Source organism: Rhinopithecus roxellana, chromosome 2 (genome assembly GCF_007565055.1).
Source record: "Rhinopithecus roxellana isolate Shanxi Qingling chromosome 2, ASM756505v1, whole genome shotgun sequence".
In the NCBI taxonomy this organism is placed as follows: domain Eukaryota; kingdom Metazoa; phylum Chordata; class Mammalia; order Primates; family Cercopithecidae; genus Rhinopithecus; species Rhinopithecus roxellana.
This window is the reverse complement of record NC_044550.1, coordinates 6,500,509-6,522,006: the sequence shown is the minus strand read 5'-3', so window position 1 is coordinate 6,522,006 and position 21,498 is coordinate 6,500,509. Positions and strand designations below refer to the sequence as shown.

The 21,498-nt window shown below is 36.4% G+C and overlaps 1 protein-coding gene across 10 annotated transcripts in view; it reads right to left on the bottom strand.

The window, feature by feature from the left end:
- The window catches only part of PDLIM5 (PDZ and LIM domain 5), a 211,333-nt gene that overhangs the window by 65,469 nt on the left and 124,366 nt on the right, over positions 1 to 21,498 (bottom strand). For 3 of the 10 annotated variants that reach the window (XM_030914672.1, XM_030914688.1, XM_030914708.1), the window contains exons 6-9: positions 20,665 to 20,679; positions 18,099 to 18,116; positions 17,357 to 17,529; positions 16,665 to 16,701 (exon numbers count right to left, since the gene is read on the bottom strand). In XM_030914672.1, coding sequence (XP_030770532.1) covers positions 16,665 to 16,701; positions 17,357 to 17,529; positions 18,099 to 18,116; positions 20,665 to 20,679 — 243 coding nt within the window. Of the gene's footprint in view, positions 1 to 14,994; positions 16,130 to 16,664; positions 16,702 to 17,356; positions 17,530 to 18,098; positions 18,117 to 20,664; positions 20,680 to 21,498 lie in introns of those variants that run through there. The other 7 variants (XM_030914679.1, XM_030914721.1, XM_030914695.1 and 4 more) reach the window with 4 other exon arrangements.

Here is a 21,498-nt window from a genome sequence, read left to right as displayed (position 1 = left end):
ATCTCTTGGAGCCATACTGCTGCTGTCCAGTAGTGCCCTGTATGTAAGTCCTCATAAACTCATCTACTCATCAAGCTGGACTTGTCTGAGTCATTCTTTAGTCTCTTGGCAACTTCCCAGTTTTCCCAGTTTGCAGGGGTTGGGGGGGGCATTACAGTCCCAAGTTTTTCTCATTACACCATCCATCTATCCCACTTCTCTGCTACCACCCTTTCTCATCTAGACTATGATAAGCACTAACTTATACTAGTGATTTAAGAACTGTCTAACTGCTCTCTTGCTTCCTCTCTTGCCAAATCCTGCCCCATCCAGCCCCTGTGTTTTCTGGCATGGTTTAGTATAGCCCACATGCCTTAAGAAAAAACAACAAAACACATTTTATCAAATCATTCTTTTGATTAAAACCTTGCAATGAATTCCTACCGCAGTTAGGATAATACCCAAAATGCTTAACATGCTCTACAAATCCCCAAATGACCTGTTATGATCAACCTCTCAAGTACCTACAACCAACTTTCCCTTTATTCACTGAATTCCCCTTTATTCACTGAACTCCAGTCACATTAGACTATCTGTTCAATGTCTTGAACAAACTAAGTTCTTTCATAATTCAGGCTCTTGGTCATTAATGATAATTTATAATAATAAATTATAAACGATAATTTATAATAATAAAAGCAAATATTTTTTCATCGCTTAATATTTAATCCTTCCCAATAATCTTACAATGCTGGTATTAAAATTATCCTTGGTAATATGCTAAAGTCAGTAGTTTGGTATATGGTGGAGCTACTGTACTAGCACCCATGGTTAGAATAACTTCAGTGGAATAAGGAGAACAGAAACCAGACTGCAGGGGCCTGGCACGGTGGCTCACATCTGTAATCCCAGCACTTTGGGAAGCCAAGGCAGGTGGATCACCTGAGGTCAGGAGTTCGAGACCAGCCTGATCAACATGGCAAAACCCCGTCCCTACTAAAAAAATATATAAATGAGGCTGATTTTTTGTAAGAGCAAACAAGGACTAACTCAAAGAAATCATTTTTCTAGGAGCTTCCCACTTAAGCAAGGAAAAGGAAACAAAAAAGGGATATTGCTGAAGGAATTGGAACTTACCATTTGTTGCTATACAGTGAATGTTTGTGTCCCCCCACCCCCAAATCATATGTCAAAATCCTAACCCCTATGTGATAGTATTAGGAGGTGAGGCCTTTGGGAGATGATTAGGTCACACAGGCAGACAGCGCTCATGAATGGGGTCCCTTTTATAAGAGAGACCTCAGAGAGCTCCCTCTCTCCTACCATGTGAGGACACAGTGAGAAGGCATCATCTATGAACTAAGAAGCAGTCCCTCACCAGACACTGAGTAAACAGGTACCTGGATCTTGACTTCCCAGACTCCAGAACTATGAGAAATAACCGTTGTTTAAGCCACCCAGTCCATATTTTTGTTCTAAAAGCTTGAACTAAGACATTTGTATTAGGGGAAGAGTTTGCTCTTTGATGACAATTTCCATTTTCTCACATCTTTCAAACTCTGCCTTAACTTGTACACATTTCTCTGCTGTTGCCACCCCATAATGGATTTTATCATTATTAAGTGTTCAGTACTTAGTATTTTGTAAATTCTTTAGTTATCTAGAGTATTCTTTGATCTCTACATAGAAAATGTTCTATAGGGTCTAAAGCCAGGTAAAGAATGAGCATGTATTATATCTATATAAAATGCAAATATAATATGAAGATTTTAAGGTGTAATGACAACTTAAAAGTCACTTGGGGCAATCCCCTGATAAAAGCCTGACTTCCTCAGTAACTGCAGGGCACTTACCACTAACCTTAGGCCCTCTCACTTTCCATCATCAATTTCTTCACTGGATCATTCCGATCCATGACTTCAGAAATTTATACTAGTAAGAAATAGCTTCTTATATGCAACAAAAATCTGCCATTTTGTAGTTTTAACATAATTCTAATATTAGAAAAAGAATTTATAAACAATAAAGGTATTTTTCAGATTTGGGATAAAGAGGAGAAAGGCATGTATTATTTAATGAATAGTGTTGAGTCAAGTTAGCTGTTTGAAAATATAAAAGAATATGTCTGAATGTGTACCACTGAACAGCCACCCACAGTGAATCCTTAAAGAGGCCACATTTCTTGAGAAAGCCACCACAGTACCTCACGCTCCAGTGAGAGTGTCCTGTTGGCATTACAGAACAATAGCTAAGTGGCTACACACTCACTAACCAAATATTCTGGATCATATGTCCTGAACGCACCCATTCAATCCCTCATTGCGTTCACTCATTCATTCAATAACAAAAAACAATTACTTGAATTCCCACTTTGTGTCAGGCGCCTTCACACATCCTATTGTCCACTTTAATTTCCTGCCTTCATGAAGCTTACATTCCAGTATCCATTTTCCTGTAATGGACTCTGAGGATTAATTCCATCATGCTTCCCACTTAACCTTATTTACCTGCCACAACCAGAAGTTCAAATCCCTTGGGTCACCGAGCATCTCCTGGACTCCTATTTCTTTACTGCTTTGTTCATCTCCTAATCTAATCACTTCACCATCTATCAGAGCCCTCATAAACCCTTTACTGTTTTACTATACCTTCTTTGCAGTTTCTTCAAACAGAGGTTGCTTTTTCTTTCATATGCCTTATTCTTATAAACCCGGAGATAGAGCAAGTGTGCTCCTCATTACTGTTTTAACTACTATCAGTCATCTTCGATCCTCCAAAATCCCAAGTCCTTGGAGGCTCACTACACCATTCACTATATGGCCTTCCTACTGTCTTGTCTCTACTTCACCTACTGTTTGTTTTAGCTCCTGACTGCCTTCCTCTTTACCCCATTCCAACAATCTTTCATGATTATTTCAATAATCATGTAAAATTGCTGAATAAATAATCTTACTATTAAATTCTTTGACCACTTCAATGATATATTCCTCTAAGGCTAGGCCTTACACCTGGAATACATCAGCATGCACTCCAAAATTCATAACCTTTAATTTTTCATCAAGTACAACATGTCTGAAATTTAAATTTTAAGGACCCTTTTTTCTCAGTCTGCTATCTCTCAATTCTATTAGCTTTTTTTACTGTACCAAATTGACTCTGACCATTCTCATTAACTCTTATCAACTGAACTAGTTCTTTACAAATTCACTGACTTACCAATTTTCCACTCTCCATTACCCTCCACCTCAATATTTCTACATACCTATCAGCTCTTCCTCTAAAATACAAACCTATCCAATGCTCTCTATCTCCACAGCCACTACAATGCTTGCCTGAACTATGGGGATACTCATAAGAGTCTCCTGCTTTCATTATTTCTCCCTTACAATGAATTTTCCATAGTATTCAGGGTGATCTTTTAAAAATACACATCAGATGTTACTCCTATGACTACAATCCTATATTGGTTCTCTCATTTAATTAGGAAAATAATCTAAACTCCTTAACACAACCTACAAGGCAATCAATAATCTGGCCCCTGACTACTTCATGTACTCTCTTATCATTTTCTCTCTTATTTACTACGTCCCATTCATAATGGCTCTTTCAGTTCCTTAAACACACCAACTGACTCCTGTCTCAGGGACTCTGCATTTGTTCTTCCTTCTGCCTGGAGAGGACATCTCCATATCCTCATGACTGACTCCTTCAGGGCACTCACATTTCAGCTCAAATTATCTTCTTTTTCTCTAACTAGAGTCTAATGACCTTACTCTTCCCCTCCCCTCATTATATTCATGTTGTACTATATTACTTTATAGAATATATCATAACCTAAAACTATTATTTTTCCTTATTTTGCTTTTTCATTGCATGTCTGCTCTACTAGACTAAGTTCATAATAGCACTTTCATTTTCCTAGAAACTAGCACAAGTAAGTGCCTGATAAACATTTGTTGGATGTATTTATTATATATAATATATGCTAAACATGAGCAGGGGCCACTGCTAATAAGTGAGGCCTGAGAGTAAAGGAGAATGTTTAGGGAAAAAGACCTGCTTGGATTTAGGTCAAAGATCCAGCCCAGATTATCATCTAGTATCAACTATTCATATAACTGCTTTTCACCCAAAGACAGCTTAATTGTCTCAGTTAGTCTTCAGTTGATTTTCTTGGGATTATCTATGTAATTGTCAGAGATTAATGTCAAGGACTGGCATAATATGCCACCAGGTGGGATTTACTAGTGCAGAACAGAACTATTGCTTATCATTTTAGGAGCCATACGACATGACTCACTCTTACTGGGTTTATTTTCTTTTAAAAATCCTTCTTTAATATTTAGTTTTGCCAACCTTACTGGTTACTGAACATGTATGCTATATCTCCCTGCTTCATGGTACTCACAAATATGGGCAGTAAGTTGTGGACCTCCTCATCCAAGTCACTAATCCTTTAAACAATATTCTTTGGCTAAACTCCTTCAACCTTTTATGCATTTACAAACATGATACTTATCAACCTCATTTCATTATTAAATTCAAAAGAATTTTAAGGGCCTTTCTTTGATGAATTGTTAAAATTAACATCTCCCCCCAATCTATCCAAAACGTGTTAAGTTTGATGTGATGTGTTTCTTGAGAACTTATTCTAGGTCTTGGCAATTCTGCCCTCCTCTTCTCAGTGCTCACTAGCTATGCTTTTCAGAATGCCTTCTTGACTTTCTTCCAGATGATCTCAAGTTCAAATTAGTTTATGGTTAAACGTTCACTTTTTTTTTCTTTTTTGAAAATCAGTACTATACTTTCCTTTTATCACTCTTCTATTTTCTTTCCCCTACAAGATTTGAAACAAACGCAGATAGTACTCAGTGAATCTCATCTGTAAGTTGTCTACATACACTGAACTGTAAGTCATTAAGGAAAAGAGTCTAGCGAGAACCATTTAGAATCACTTTCTATTTGGGGCTTCAAATCCCTCCAGGATGTAAATAAACGTCTGGATTTCGGTTATTCTTATTTGCTATGTCTTTCAACACAGAGCATTTATTAGTTTCACAATCACCCTTGACAACATCACTTCTTTTTTTTACTTATCCCTTGAATAGATGCTATCTGATTATTGTACCTTTCATATATAAAGGATTTTTGGTTTTACTGTTGGTGGGTGTACTTTTTTTAAACATACCTGTGATGCTGCTCCAACATCCCTGATAGGAGCTTTGCTGATTTTAACAAGTATGTGATTCCACTGTTGTAAGCCAAGGTTAAACTTGATTCCATCAAATTTGTTTAAGTGTTGCTTCTCTGTATTAATGCTTCAAGTTCACTCACTGTCTAACCAATGATATGCAACTACCTTAAGACATTAAAATCTTTCAGAAATTTATTCTCAATTTTTTTCTTCTTAAAAAGTACTAGCATTTCAGGATAAAGAATGAAGTATGTGAAGAGGCAAAATAAGTGTGTACCACTAACTTGAAAATTATGCAACAGGTGTCACCTTAGTTTTAACACATTCTTCTGTTCAAAGATATAAATTCAGAATCTTTGGGAGTAGTCAATTAGGTGCATCTGTGAGATGAACACTTATTACCGAGTTGGACACAGAAGTAGCATTCAAACAATACCCTTTAATAGATACAAAAATAGAGAAACACAAAAGAGAATACATGGACACGTGAGACTAATTTTAAGATAAATGCAATTTGTAGATAGTTCTTTAATTTGACCAAAAGGAAAATGAAGATGTCTAAATATCCTTACCTGTCATATGCTTTATACTATATTATGTAATATATTGATTCAATTTTCTTTTATAAAATCATATCATTCTAATAAACAAACCTTCACATAATATAAAAGTAGAAAAACTCGGACTTCTTAAACCTTCAATGTGACTGCAATACATAAAATAGAGTAACAGCAAAAGATAGAAATTAAGCCTTCCATTATTTTGAAGACTGCCTTTTATCAATGCTTGTAATTAATTTTTACAGTTGTGATTTCTTTTGAAGTAAAAAAAAAAAAACTAAAGTGCAGGAGTCTTCTTCAATACTGAGTTTTAGTAAAGATAAGTTTCTTTAATTTTCTGATTTAATTCAATAAAATAATTTTATGTGTAATTTACTTCTCTAAAGGTGAAATGGAAAACAACTTATCCAAACAGCATTACAAGAGAAGAATTACTGGTCTGACAAAATTCTGCCTCTAAGGAACTTGGTGAATATTCTGGGATTATGAAAGTCAACTGTGCATATTATGAACACTTTTATAAATAACAGACCTTTGTAAGTGCTAATAGTACAAGTTTAATTTGGTAAACAACAACAACAACAGACATTTCCAGCATTAACAGAGAATTAAACAATTTGTATATGAAAATACATAGGAACTATGTTCCTTGCCTCAATAATTTTTAAGTACTAGTCTCACAAGGAACCAAAGTGTAGTAATTACTTATGTTCAATAGATGGCGACCTTTACATTGTAGTCAGCAAAACAGTATTTGTATAAAACAGTATACTCAACCAGCAAAAATCAAAGATCAATTAGAAATATTCCATTATTTTGCAAGAGACAAAAACTACTTCATCATATACCCATTTTTTTGACCCGTGGTCTTTTTTACAGGTTGGCAAACATATTTTGTGGAAATGTATCTTGGTGTTCTGTATTTTGGGGTAAATCCAATTGCTAATTCTTACCTCATGAAAATATGTGCAAGTATCAGGCGAGGGAATAATTCCTGCTTTCTTCGCATAGCTCATTAAGAATAGCAGCTTTAGGTAATATACTCAACTAATGTTGTCTTACTTAATAAGGATATGTCACAAGAGACCAGTATGTTTGTGAAACACAGCAATAATGAAGACATGGGATAGGTCAGTAAACTGTTTCTTCATTAATCTATTTTGTGTGGGTCAACGAATATTAACAAAGTTTTCTTAAAAAACTTACAAAACAGTATGTTCAGAAATATGTAATTTATGTTTCCTAAATTTTCAATGAATGTACAAAGGCAATAGGTTTCTCCTTAAAAAGTAACTTTAACTCTATTCTTCCAGTTCTAAAATTTCATTCTGATGGCCTTCAGCCAGAAATCACGTGGACATTATTTGATGCTAGAAGATAGTCTATAAGAAGATGGTTTCCCCGCCTCAACATAACTGTTTCAGTTTGTGTATTGTAACTGGTAACCTGAGTTTGAATTGTTTTTCTACTAAAGGGTCAGTAGCAGTCACTCCTCTCCTAATGAACATTTTAATTCTTTGACAATTGGGAAGCCATATCATACCTTATAATTCTTTTTTTTTTTTTTTTTTTTTTTTTTTTTTTGAGACGGAGTCTCACTCTGTCGCCCAGACTGGAGTGCAGTGGCCGGATCTCAGCTCACTGCAAGCTCCACCTCCCGGGTTCACGCCATTCTCCTGCCTCAGCCTCCCGAGTAGCTGGGACTACAGGCGCCCGCCACCTCGCCCGGCTAGTTTTTTGTATTTTTTTTTTTTTAGCAGAGATGGGGTTTCACCGTGTTAGCCAGGATGGTCTCGATCTCCTGACCTCGTGATCCGCCCGTCTTGGCCTCCCAAAGTGCTGGGATTACAGGCGTGAGCCACCACATATGGTTTGGCTCTGTGTCCCCACGCAAATCACATGTCAAATTATAACCCCCACGTGTTGAGGGAGGGACCTGGCAGGAGGTGACTGGATCATTGGGGTGGTTTTCCCATGCTATTCTCATGACAGTGAGTTTGTTCTCATGAGATCCGGTTGTTTAAAAGTGTGTGGCACCTCTCCCTTCTCTCTCTCTCCTGCTCACCATTGTGAAGATGTACAGCTTCCCCTTCACCTTCCACCACGATTATAAGTTTCCTGAGGCCTCCCACCCATGATTCCTGCTAAGCCTGTGGAACTATGAATCAGTTAAACTCTTTTCCTCATAAATTACCCAGTCTCAGATAGTTCTTTATAGCAGTATGAGAACAGACTAATACAACCATAATAAATATGTGAAAAATCAGAACCCATCATTCTTTAAGCAAGGGAGATAAAGGAAAGACTGATAAAAATATGTTTTGATCATTATTTTAGATATCCTTTTGCTAAACTAAAATGCCACTTTATTTATATATAGCATTACAAATTTGAAACTACATAGGTTGATATTAATATTATAATACAGTAGAAAATGAGAATATGGTGAGATCAAGAAAAACATTTTTAACTTAAATTGCACTTTGACAATATGATTTTTCGGCATAAACGTGTGTGTGTGTGTGTGCGTGTGTAACATAATTATCTCTAAATAAAATTTTCTATGGTCTCCTATAATTCTCTATTCTGGTAGGCCATATATTAGTCACTTTCTATTATTAATATGTTACTGATAAGATGGCTATTGCCTCTTTTAAATCAATGTTGTAGATTAGATTCTTAAATTTAAACATTTCCTTATTAATGATAAAATTTTCTCAATTAGTATTTCTATTCAGAGCACGAACTAAGCATTTCATGTACCTATTTTTAAAATTGTTATTCTCTCCTCACAGGAATCACCATGCTCTTCATGTTGAAACACACCAAAAACACAAAGGAAGACATTAAAAAACAAATGTTCATTTAATGAAAAAAAGTCTTTCACAACTAATTAACAAACAGAAAACATCAAGATAAAAATGTCAACTTTTGGCAATGAGATTACTCCAACAAAGTACAACTCCCCTTTCAAGTGACTTAGGTATGGTTTCACTTTACTTTCAATATAGGTATCAATGTTTTGATATTTTAATGTCTTGATATTTTTATTGAACTTATATTCCATTAGAGATAGTGTGTGCCATGCTGTAAACAATTTCCCTAAAATTCAACAATTAGAGAATTGGAGAAATATGCAATTATATGTAATTAGTAACTTTTAGTACCAAACATGGTGGGGCATACTAAAATTCTTATATTCAAAGAGCATATACTCTAGTTGAGGAAAGAGAACATGGAGACAGATACCGGTCATCCAAAGGAAAAAAGGAAGCACCAAAAGAGAGGTGACAACAATACTTCCAATTGGGTTCAAGTCAATTATTCTACTTAAGAATAACTTTTTCTTAGGCCGGGTGCGGTGGCTCAAGCCTGTAATCCTAGCACTTTGGGAGGCCGAGACGGGCGGATCACAAGGTCAGGAGATGGAGACCATCCTGGCTAACATGGTGAAACTCCGTCTCTACTAAAAAATACAAAAAACTAGCCGGGCGAGGTGGCGGGCGCCTGTAGTCCCAGCTACTTGGGAGGCTGAGGCGAGAGAATGGCGTGAACCCGGGAGGTGGCGGAGCTTGCAGTGAGCTGAGATCCGGCCACTGCACTCCAGCCTAGGCGACACAGCGAGACTCTGTCTCAAAAAAAAAAAAAAAAAAAAAAAAAGAATAACTTTTTCTTAAATGATAATCTGTCAAAATGAGGATTAGTATACAAAGACAGTTGGTGTATGTTATGGATAGAACTGTATCCCAGTATTCATATGTTGGAGCCCAACTCGCAATGTGACTATTTGGAGATTGGTCCTTTTAAGAGGTAATTAAGGTTAAATGAGGTCATGCGAGTGGGACCATGTCCTCATGAGAAAAAGAGACCCCAGAGCTTTCACTCTTTCTCTGTGCCCCCACAGAGGAAAAGCCACGTGAGGAGACACAGTGAAACAGTGGCCATCTACAACCATGAGGAGAAGCCTCAACAGACACCAACCTTGCTGGCACCTTGATCTAGAACTTAAGAGCCTCCAGAACTATGAGATAATAAGTTTCTACTGTCCCAACTAACCAGTCTGTGTATCTTGTTGTGGCAGCCTAAGCTGACTGACAATAGTGTATTTCTAATTGAAGAAACAGTTCACCAGAGATGAATTTTATAATCTTAACAACCATCTTCAAGATGAGTCATTTCATTGAATAGCTAGGCCTTTACTTATGCAGCTGCAGTTGCATCCAGGAAGAAATACCATGACTATTAGAATCCCTTTTCCTTCCAATTTATACTATTACACTAAGATTCTTATTTTTAAAGAGTTCAAACTTTAGTTGGAAACTCAAGACATGTAGACAAATATCCATAAGACAAATTAGAAAAGTAAGTGTCAAATGAGAGGTAAAAATTATATAGCATGTAAGTTCAGAGGTGAGAAGATTATTTCTACTGTGGGGTGGGGCAGTGGAGAGGGCGCTCTATAGGTAAGAATGCAAGATTGTGGCAAGGAATAAGAAAATCTAGGCCAGACGTGATGGCTCACACCTACAATCCCAGGACTTTGGGAGGCTAAGGCAGGCAGATTGCCAAGAGTTCAAGATCAGCCTGGGCAACATGGCGTAATTCCGCCTCTACAAAAAATTAGCCAGGTGTGGTGGTGTGTGCCTGTAGTTCCAGCTACTTGGGAGGCTCAGGTGGGAGGACCACTTGAGCCTGGGAGGTCGAGGTGCAGTAAGCCATGACAGCGCCACTGCACTCTAGCCTGGGGGACAAAGCGAGACTGTCTCAAAAAAAAAAAAAAAAAGAAAAAAAAAAAAAACAACCAAAACAACAACAACAACAACAACAAAAACTAACTTGGAAAAGTGAATATTTACACTCAATCCAGTCATTCTCAGTAGCACACAACTGGCATATTGGGCTGGATGATTCTTCCGTCTGTGGGATTCTTCAGTGCATTACAAGATATTTAGTATCCTTAGCCACCAATAGCATCCTCCTTCCTTTTAACATCTGTACATTACCCTACACATTTCCAAAGGCAACAGAATCCCCCCAGAAGAGAACTAGAAGTAAACTTTTAAGGATGTGAAGAAAACAGCAGATGTGTTCACACAAAATTTATTAAGTGAAATTAAATGGCTAATACATAAGATTCCAAATGCTATATATGGAAGACTAGAACACGTAAAATCATAATATTCTAAGTTCTGCTTTCCTGTTTTAAGTGTTCATTATATTTAATTGGTGAATCCTAATTTCCCATTTTGAAGCTTCTCATTTCATTGCTTCATTCACATATCTCTGATTATATTTTATTTCTAAATACATTTGCTTGCTCATTACTCTTAGGCTGCCTGTGATGAAGTCAACAAATAAACATCCTTAACTTGAGGCAAAAAAATAAAGTAAATGCATGTTCCTTTTGACTTCCACATGCCTTTCAATCTTCCCTTAACTGATCTTTTCTTTGAAGACTTCTAAATGCTGTGTTTGTGATCTGGGTTGAAGACTTAAGGAGAAAAGATGAGAAGTGGCATAGACGAAAAAAGTGACGAGAAGATGAATAAAAGAGAACCTGTGCAACTGAGGTCTAAATTGGGGTCTACAAAAATATGATTCTTTTGCAGATTAGGTTCTCCAGAAAGCAGATGCTTATTAGCATGCAGGATGCTTATTAAGAAATGTCTCTAGGGTCAACAACTGTGAAGGGGAAAGGACAGAAAAGGAAGCAGGAGTGGGCAGGAGAGGTGGAGTTGCCAAACAAAACTTAGGACAGCCTCAGCTGACTCCACAGCAGCTCTGGAGCTAGAACGGTCCCTTCAAGTTGGTCTTAATTAGGATGAAATAACCAGGTTTTTTACTTCCCTCTCTTCCCACTTATCAATCAGTTCACTGCATGTGGGCAGACCCACCAAGCCTAGGATCTTGAAGAGGGACTGTCTGCAGCTGAGATGATTTGTGAAGGGGCTGGCACATGAAAGCTGTTTGCCTACCACACTCCCATCAGCAGAGGTATCAAGTCCTCCACTGAAGTGGTATCTGAGTGGGCAGCACAGTGTCTACCACAGATTCTAACTCCAGAGAAGTGGAAACTTGGGGGCAGAAAGTAATCAGTGAGTTACAAATCTCAGTCTAAAACTCAGAATTTACCACTTGCTGCTTCTTACTACTTCTAACCAAGAAAAAAATTACTATAATTCCTACTTTGGAAAGAATGTGCAAGGAAACATTTACTTGCTTTAAGGAATTTTCTGGAATGGGATAAACAAAAGGAAAGTGTCCAGACAATTCTAGCCAAGATTTTATAGAGCAGCTAAATCCTCAAATTCATCACTATTATGAAGAGCATCATATGTCAAATTTAATACATCAAAGTGTTTTCGTATTTTCTGTATGGTTTCATGTATGCTCTGCAGGATATGATGCTTGTGTTCCCTACATACATGTTATCAACATATATTTATGCCTCTCTTTTCTAGGTCTTCATTGGGTCTCAACAGGAAACATTAAATTGTTAATAATCAGGGCTGGCACCAACTAGGTGAGTGCACTGCAATTAGCCTCCTGACTAACCTCCCTGCTTCTTCATTTTCTAATTTTATTTGCAAGCAGTTAGATATGATATCATAATTTCCCATTTAAAATGTTATGGATAGGAATGGGAACATAAGTGTTTTGTCTATGTACAGGAGTTCTAGCACGCTTCCCTGCCTAGCCTGGACTCCAGTCACACTGACCTTTCTGTTCTGTGTTCTTGCATGCTCCTTTCCACACTTGTCTCCCCACCTTCAAGTCATCACACGGCTGACTCCTTTTCTCTCCCAGCTGCTGGCATTAAGGTTGTCTCTTCAGAGGACCACATAATCTAAAGTAATCCTTCCCTGACTAAGCCATACTTATTTTATATTAACTTATTATCTTGGTAACACAATTACCTTAGCTCATCTTGTTTATACATTTATCTGTTATTCATTACTGTATCCCTAGTACATTGATTAGTGCCTGGCATTTACATATACAGCAATTATGCATTTGAAAGAATGAATGCTGGCAATGAGTAAATATTTATGATTTATATGATTTTTAAATACACATCAGAAACACAAAATTACAAAATTACATACCTGGAGGGAAAATCAATTCATTCTATATTTTTGAATAATTTTGAAAAAAAGAAGGAACTGCTACTCTGCATCCTAACACGACAATTTGTATTAAATAAACTCTAAGATGTCTATATATCTGAGCCTTCCTAAAGGGCACAATGATGCATGAAAGAATGCTTTTGTTTCCACAAATACTATAATTTTTGAGGTAACAAAAATACATTAGACCATGTGTGAGACACTCAGTCTTCTGAATAAAACACTGTAAGAAAAAAATGTTGAGGCCGGGCATGGTGGCTCACGTCTGTAATCCCACCACTTTGTGAGGCCGAGGCAGGCGGATAACTGGAGGTCAGAAGTTTGAGACCAGCCTGGCCAACATGACGAAACCCTGTCTCTACTAAAAAATATATGAAAATTAGCTGGGCATGGAGGTGCAAGCCTGTAATCCCAGCTACTCAGGAGGCTGAGGCAGAAGAATCACTCAAACCTGGGAAGTGGAGGCTGCAGTGAGCCAATATCACGCCACTGCACTCCCGCCTGGGTGACAGAGCACAACTCTGTCTCAAATTCAAAAAAAAAAAAAAGAAAGAAAGAAAGAAAAAAACGTTGAAAACATTCTTAAGAGCAACTTCCCAATTTCACTTTAAAAACAGGCCTAACATGAAGAGTCTGTATAAGAGAGACAAACAAAAACAAGTCATAAATTAGGTCACCAGATTTACAATAATATTTTTGCAAGAAGCTTTTATAATTTTTGGCTAGTGTTTAAGCTAGGAATATAAGATGTCCCAGGAGATTCACTGAGCTCAGGAATTCATCTTCTGACAGGGTCAAATGGAATGTCCTTTATGATCCTGGCTGAATATTTATCCTCATACTCAAGTATGGATCATTCCATTTATATAAGTCTATGCTTTCAATGAAACACTAAATACTTCATTTTTAATTAAGCAAGGTATTAAATTTTTATTTTAACTACATCTGTTTTAAGTTGTAACTCTATACAGGTTCTCTTGTCTGTATTAGGGAAAATTTTTCCCATTTACCTAAAATTCTTTTGAGTTGTTCTTTCTGTCCACTCTGTAGTTATTCTAGAAATTGGATTCTTGGTGGAAAATACCATGTTTACTCAACCACACCATTTATTTTTACGAGGTTTTAATTCTATAGTTTCTCAAACATCATCTTTTGGGATCCTGGAAGAATTACTGGGTATAGGAAAGCCTGGTCTAAGAAAGTAGATTTTCTTACAGAGGCCAGAGACACAGTTATAACTGGGATTGACGTCAGCATCATAAAAACACAAGCAGGCAGGACATCTGTCTTAGTATCTGAAGAAGAACTGATATGACAAAAGAAAGATATATCATGAGGTATACTAGAAATGAGCATAGATAAATCCTAGAATTATTTTTAAAATGCATTTGGCAGGCCAAATTTTATCAATCACTATCTAAAATTAATGTTAGTTTCTCCAAGTTATCAGGCAGTTGTACTAGACTATTATGTCACTAAAGTGAAAGATTACCTGGAAAAATAAAAATAGACCCTTGAATGCAGGCAAGGTCCTTCAGCAGTAGTTTCACACAAATAATAATTCTATGCTGCACAACAGTCAACTGATTTTATGTTACTCACATAGGATACTACATATTGTAGTAATTCAGGGGGAAAAATCAAACATGATCCTTTACCATGTTTTATTTATTTATTTATTTATTTATTTTGAGATGGAGTTTCGCTCTTGTTGCCCATACTGGAATACAATGGTGCGATCTCGGCTCACTGCAACCTCCGCTAGTGAACCTCCCAGGTTCAAGCGATTTTCCTGCCTCAGCCTCCCGAGTACCTGGGATTACAGGCATGCGCCACCACGCCCGGCTAATCTTGTATTTTTAGCAGAGATGGGGTTTCTCTATGTTGGTCAGTCTGGTCTTGAACTCCCGACCTCAGGTGATTTGCCCGCCTCAGCCTCCCAAAATGCTGGGATTACAGGTGTGAGCCACTGCGCCTGGCCTGCCATGTTTTATACCCCTATTTTAGTAACCTCACAAAGTTAAAAGTGTTTTCCAAATGAAATGTCAGAGAACTGTTTATTTTACCCAGTTATACTGTAACAAGTCCTGATGGCACTGTGTCTAGCCTCAAGGAAACAGAACGAGTACAAAGCTAAGTTAAAGGCAACTTTATTACAATACTTTTCCAAACTTCAAAATGCATTTATTACTAAATTTAGCTCTAATATATAATACACTATATTACAAGGCAGAAAGCGTTTCTGGTCATATATCTAGCTTCCATGTATTGCCCAAAACACAGCTTCCTAGGAATAGCAGCAGTGCACAGTAGTTAATATCACTAAGTAAAATATTTCTCTGATGTCTCATAATCATTCATATTATAATTTATGTTCTTCTGATTCAAAAAAGCAAAGCTATCTTTTCTATATCTTATTAGTTAATACCTAGAAATTGTCTATACTCTAAAAACATCCACTAGCTTAGAGATATTTCCTTTGATAGGAAATAGGATTTGAAAATCCAACCAAACCAAAGAATACTGTATTTCTCCATTGCACATGGGGTAAAATTCTCTTCTTTCCTTTTCCAGGAGCCAAATCTGGACCTCCTCCTCTTCATAGAGCCATCCTGAATAGTACCTACTTTAAAAGATACCTAAATCTACACTGCATGCACTCTTCTTTAATAAAGTCTTCTCTGTTTATTCTTGCCTCCTTATATTTACTTATTTAGAATAATTTACAATCAACCTTGAATGTTACATAATAATAAACTTAAAAAGTAATCTTGGGAAATGTTAATAACATAAAGGAAGTATTTTCCAAATTAGACAAGGACATTATTTGCTCATTATCCTCTGCTTCAACCAACCAACCAAATTCAACTTATGAAAATAATTCATTTTCCAAGGTTACTACCCTAATAACAACAAAAACAGATACAAATCCAATGAACAGATCTAGTCCCTTAATTTTCTTTCTTTCTTTTTTTTTTTTTTTTTACATTTGTGAGCTACCAGCTAGCATAAAACATGTTCATCTTCCTTTTCTCACAACTATAGGAAATTGTTAGAAAAGTACAGAAAAAATTCTATTTTTTCGTAAGGCAAATTTAATACAGATTTTGCTATGAAGTTGAAAAAGGTAAATGAAACAGTATGTGCTGGCTGCTTGGGGGACAAGGCTCATAAATCACTGTACGTTAAGAGCACGTGCTGAAACTTCATGGTGCCAGTCACGTAATTTTGTGTATTTGGGACTAAAGACGTGAAGGGGTATCTTTTCCCTGTGGGGGGGGGAAAAAAAAAGGGTGATAGAAGAGTCATAAGAAATAGAAGGAAAAAGGTTCTAGACTAATTCCATCATGCAGAAAACATGCCTTATAAAAGCTTAATTTCACATTGCTGCTTTATTAAGTGGCAAAGATTTTAAGGGTAGAGCATTTTTAGAAATACAGAAATTAATCCATAGATCCCTCTTGGAAACATATATTTTTATGCTCAAAATAAAGTGACTGCAAGACAACACACAAGCACATTCACAGACATATGTATTGTTAGCAAAGCACCCCAAAATACACCCTTCTGCCCACTTCTTATTTCAATACTAAGGAAAACACGCCTTAAAACCCAGACAATATCCACTACTTTAAAAATCTGCAAGTTGTACATTTAGGTCACACAAAAGGCACCAAAGTTAAATGCTTAGCTTCTAGCTTCAAAGACGAAATGCCATACCATTACACTTGACAATCTGAAAAACCAAATTGAGACCATTCATGAAAGGAAAACATTCAATTGACAAAAAGATAGAGAACTTACTTTGCCTTCTTTGTATTATCAGCTTCAGATTCTTTCACTGAAATATAATAAGCAATATCCAAATATTAGTTTGTTTTGTTTAACTTCAAAATCACTTAAGCAATTACCTGCACCAATCAATATCAAATGTTCAACTTCCACTGAGCCACTAAAACAAATTCCACAGTAGCCCATTGTTGGCTATAAACTATAGTTAGTACAACTACTATTACGTCTATACTTTTCATGGGCTGGTGATTGATTGATTGATTGATTGATTTATGAGACAGAGCCCCTCCGTAGCCCAGTCTGGAGTACAGTGGCGTGATCTCAGCTCACTGCAATCTCTGCCTCCCCAGTTCAAACGATTCTCCTGCCTCAGGCTACCAAGTAGCTGGGATTACAGGTGTCTGACACGATGCCTGGCTAATTTTTGTATTTTTAATAGAGGCAGGGTTTCATCATGTCGGCTAGTCTGGTCTCAAACTCATGACCTCATGATCCTCCTGCCTCGGCCTCCCAAAGTGCTGGGATTACAGGAATGAGCCACTGCGCCCGGCCTGGGGTCTTATTTATATTACCCATGTTATGCACAGCATAATTTAAAAGCAAACTGTCTCGGGGTTGTTTTCTGACAACTACCAATCACTCTCAATGCTACTCTCTGTGGCAAAAAAACACTCATCCATTAGGACACCTAGAAGTTCACTTACAATGTTCAGTCCCAGTGATCTGGGCAAGGATTCGGAAAGAGCGAGACTGAGTTGTTCCAGTCCTTGGACGCCAGTCTTCAGTATCCTCAATCAGTCTCTTCTTGCTGGCATCACTGTGAGTGGGTATATGATAAAACTCTGTATTGCGCTCCACAATGTGTTTTCTTGGTGGGCTAGGGTTAAGGAGAAAAAAAAATTTTTTAATTGTAAAATTATATTAAAAGGAGAAACTATCTTCTACTAAATTATTTATAATTTATATGATTAATCTTCAATGTTCCTTTTATATAAACAGTTTGCTTTGCAAGTATATTCAGTCTCAATTTTTTAAAAAGATCTATCTAAAATAGGCTAGGCGTGGTGGCTCACGCCTGTAATCCCAGGACTTTGGGAGGCCAAGGTGGGCGGATCATGAGGTCAGGAGATCGAGACCATCCTGGCTTAACACAGTGAAACCCCATCTCTGCTAAAAGTACAAAAAATTAGTTGGGCATGGTGGCATGTGCCTGTAGTCCCAGCTACTGGGGTGGCTGAAGCAGGAGAATTGCTTGAACCTGGGAGGTGGAGGGTGCAGTGAGCCAAGATCGTGCCCCTGCACTCCACCCTGGGCAACAGAGTGAGACTCTGTCTCACAAAAAAAGCAAAAGAAAACAAAAAAAACTTTTAAATTATAAGTAAAAAACTGCACTTACAATGTTAATATAAAATAATGTTATTAGAATGTATTCAACAGAAAGATTACCGTTTAGGTGGGATTTTCCTTTTAATTGACAGAGGAAGGCAGCAGAAGAAAGATTTCCAACATGAAGAAAAAGGAAAGGAAAATTATAAGAAAAAAAGAAAACAACCAGAAAATGAAAGTCCATAGTAGTCAAAATCAAACTTTCTGAAATTATTTGTATTGTCCATTGTATGCCATATGAAACATAGATGTGGACTATATTCACAATGACCATTAATATCAATATGCTGCTAGAATGTACTGGCTTTCATGAAATTAAATGATCAAATCTTCACTAGGCCCAGGAACCAAGTATGGTTTAGTAGAGACTAAACTAGCAATTCCAAATACAATTTTGAAAAGAGTCCAAACTATTCCTTTCTACAGTTTTCTCATTCATATGTACAGGTATTCCTTATCCTAAAGACAGCTGTGTGGGATGAGCATAGTGAAGAAGAAGTATGGCATATGAGCAACTACTGAAATAGGTATTAAAAGATCAGAATTTAAAGCTTGGCTCTAAGACTCTTTAGAAAGTCAGTCTCTTGAATATCACATACAAGGTAGTGTTGCTCTGAGGATGTGTAAACTACAGAGCTCAAGAACTTTGAGTTTGCTATGAATATTCATTTTTATTTTAAAAGGGCATAAATACAAAGGAATTTGCAATGTGTATTTTAACATTGTATGATATACTGAGCATTATGAATAGTCTCCACTTCTCCCCCCCTCAAAATAGGGCAAATGCAAATTTTTGGAGGCTATGAGTTTAATTTCAAAAGAGAAAAAGGAACATGTTCTGGACTAGCAGACTACTGGCACAAGATCTGAGTACAGAAAGTGTTATAAATGTGGTCAGATGTGAGTGGCAACACCTGCTAGGTTCAACTCACTGTGAGAAAACCATAGTGCTATCCGCAGGCCACATGACTGTTATCATTTTAATAGCTACATAACCAAAACTGTCTCAGCACACTGGAAAAGCTTTTCTCCAGTGAAGAACAGGATAGAATTACAGTTAGTAATACTGGCTTTAAAGTCAGATTCAGTGTGTGCTTTATGCAAGTCATTTTTCTAAGCTCAATTTCCTCATTTGAAAAATAAGACTTGCATCTTAAGGGGTTATTTAAAAACAAGTAAGATAGATAACGTATGTAAGGTGCCTTCTGCAGTACATAACATGAGGTAATGATTATCATAATGTATCCTTTTATGATTACTAGAAAATCAACTGCAATACATGTTTAAGACTATGAATAATCTGCATATACAAAATAACAAATCAGTAATATTTATGCAAAAAATCATAAAAAATACTATAACTTGTGGTAATATGGTAATATCATATGATTCCACAAATAAAATATCTAAAAGACCTTCCACTAATATTGAACAAAACCTAGTTCTTTTAAAAATGAACAAAATGTTTTAAAATTAGGAAATAAGCATAGATTTCTTCATAAACACACTGCCTTTGGCAGACATAAAACAGATAACTCTTTATCTAATGCAAGTACTCGAAAAGTTTTATATTCAGCTATTAAACTTATTATAGTTTTAAATTTCTCCACAAGTATTGAGTGTAGTTTGCTCTTAAATGATGTTAATTTCAAGTGTAAGACTATTTTATCCTCTATAAAAGGTTTGATCTCTAAAAACAAAACAATGGTGTCAAGCTAAGATATCAAGCCTGTAATCCCAGCACTTTGGGAGGCCGAGACGGGCAGATCATGAGGTCAGGAGTTTGAGACCATCCTGGCTAACACGGTGAAACCCCGTCTCTACTGAAAAATATAAAAAGCTAGCCGGGTGAGGTGACTGGCGCCTGTAGTCCCAGCTACTCGGGAGGCTGAGGCAGGAGAATGGCGTAAACCCGGGAGGCGGAGCTTGCAGTGAGCTGAGATCAGGCCACTGCACTCCAGCCCGGGGGATAGAGCAAGACTCCGTCTCAAAAAAAAAAGATATCACGAATAATAGAACGACACTACCTAAGTAGCATTTTTAGCTATGACACACTTGTAAAAAGTACACTACCCCTTAGATTCTTTGTGTTGTTTACCACACCTTAAGGTCTTATGTCAAATGATATGAAGTTTCTAAACATTTAGTGCTTTCTGGTTCTGAAACTCCAGAGTGTGATAACTATGATGAAAGAAAATTTTCAATAATTTTATTTTAAAAAATACATTTGGTATAGAATGTAAACTTTACTCTCAGGGGCAAGTAATTTATTTCAAAATATGAAGATTAAAATAATAATAATAATAATAATAATAATAATAATAATAAACTAAAGGAAAGCCCAAACTACAGTTCTAACTCTGGTATACACTGTCCATAATACTCATCTATCTCAATGAAGGTTAACTTACTAAGTTTTTCGTTACAGAAGTGTGGGTGTTCTAAACATACCACTGATGCATACAAAATTCTCTAGCATAAAAAAAAAAAAATGCTTCTTATTCCTTAACATTTTTGAAAATTCTTATGAGAAAATCCTAACAAAATTTGCTGGTAGTATTAAATTGAAAGCAAGAAGGAAAGTTACAGAGACAATTACAAACTGAATCATTGGTTAAGTACTTACACAGTGCCAGGGTTACTGAGGGAAGAATAATATACACAAAAAAGATGTGATAGAGAAGAGAAGACATTGATGTTCCCCGGAAGATGACCAACAGACAAAGAGGGGAAAAAAGAAGAAAAAGAAAAGAAAATGAAATTCATAACACAATGATTTTCAGTGAAGATGTTACACAAACATCATGCTTCAAAATAATCATGGAAACATAGACAAAAAATGAACAAATGTTAGTAAAAATTCTACTACACTGTTATAATCAAGACAACACTTTTGTCCCCCCATCCCACAAAACACTGAAAACTATTTTACGTATTAATGCTAATTCAAGTATCAAGTGACTGAAAGATCCACTATTTTTTTTTAATGCACAAGGTTTTATAAAAATCATTTAAACATGAATCCAAATTCTTATGTTCTTAACAAAGGACAGAAAACAATCAGATGTAAAATACAGAAACAGATCATTTTAGAATCACTTTTAAAATCAGAAAAGAATAAGAGAAAAATCTTTCAGTCTCACATAATATAAGTATATATTAATAGCAAGTGTAATTTCTCACATGAATTATCTTGAATCATATGTTACAGAATAATAATATGTCATTTGAATTTTTTCTTGTTTCTTAGTCGTGACTATAATGAAAAATGTAGGAAGCACAATGGATCACAAATAATGAGCTATCACTCAATTTTCTTACTCTCTCCTGTCCCTCATTAATACCACCCTCATTCGCAAGCAAGTTCCAGTAACTTTAGAAGTGATTTGTGGGAATTCCGTAGTTCTGTATTATCAGTGACACAATTATTGCCCAGAAGGCATGTCTGATGGTAAAGGAA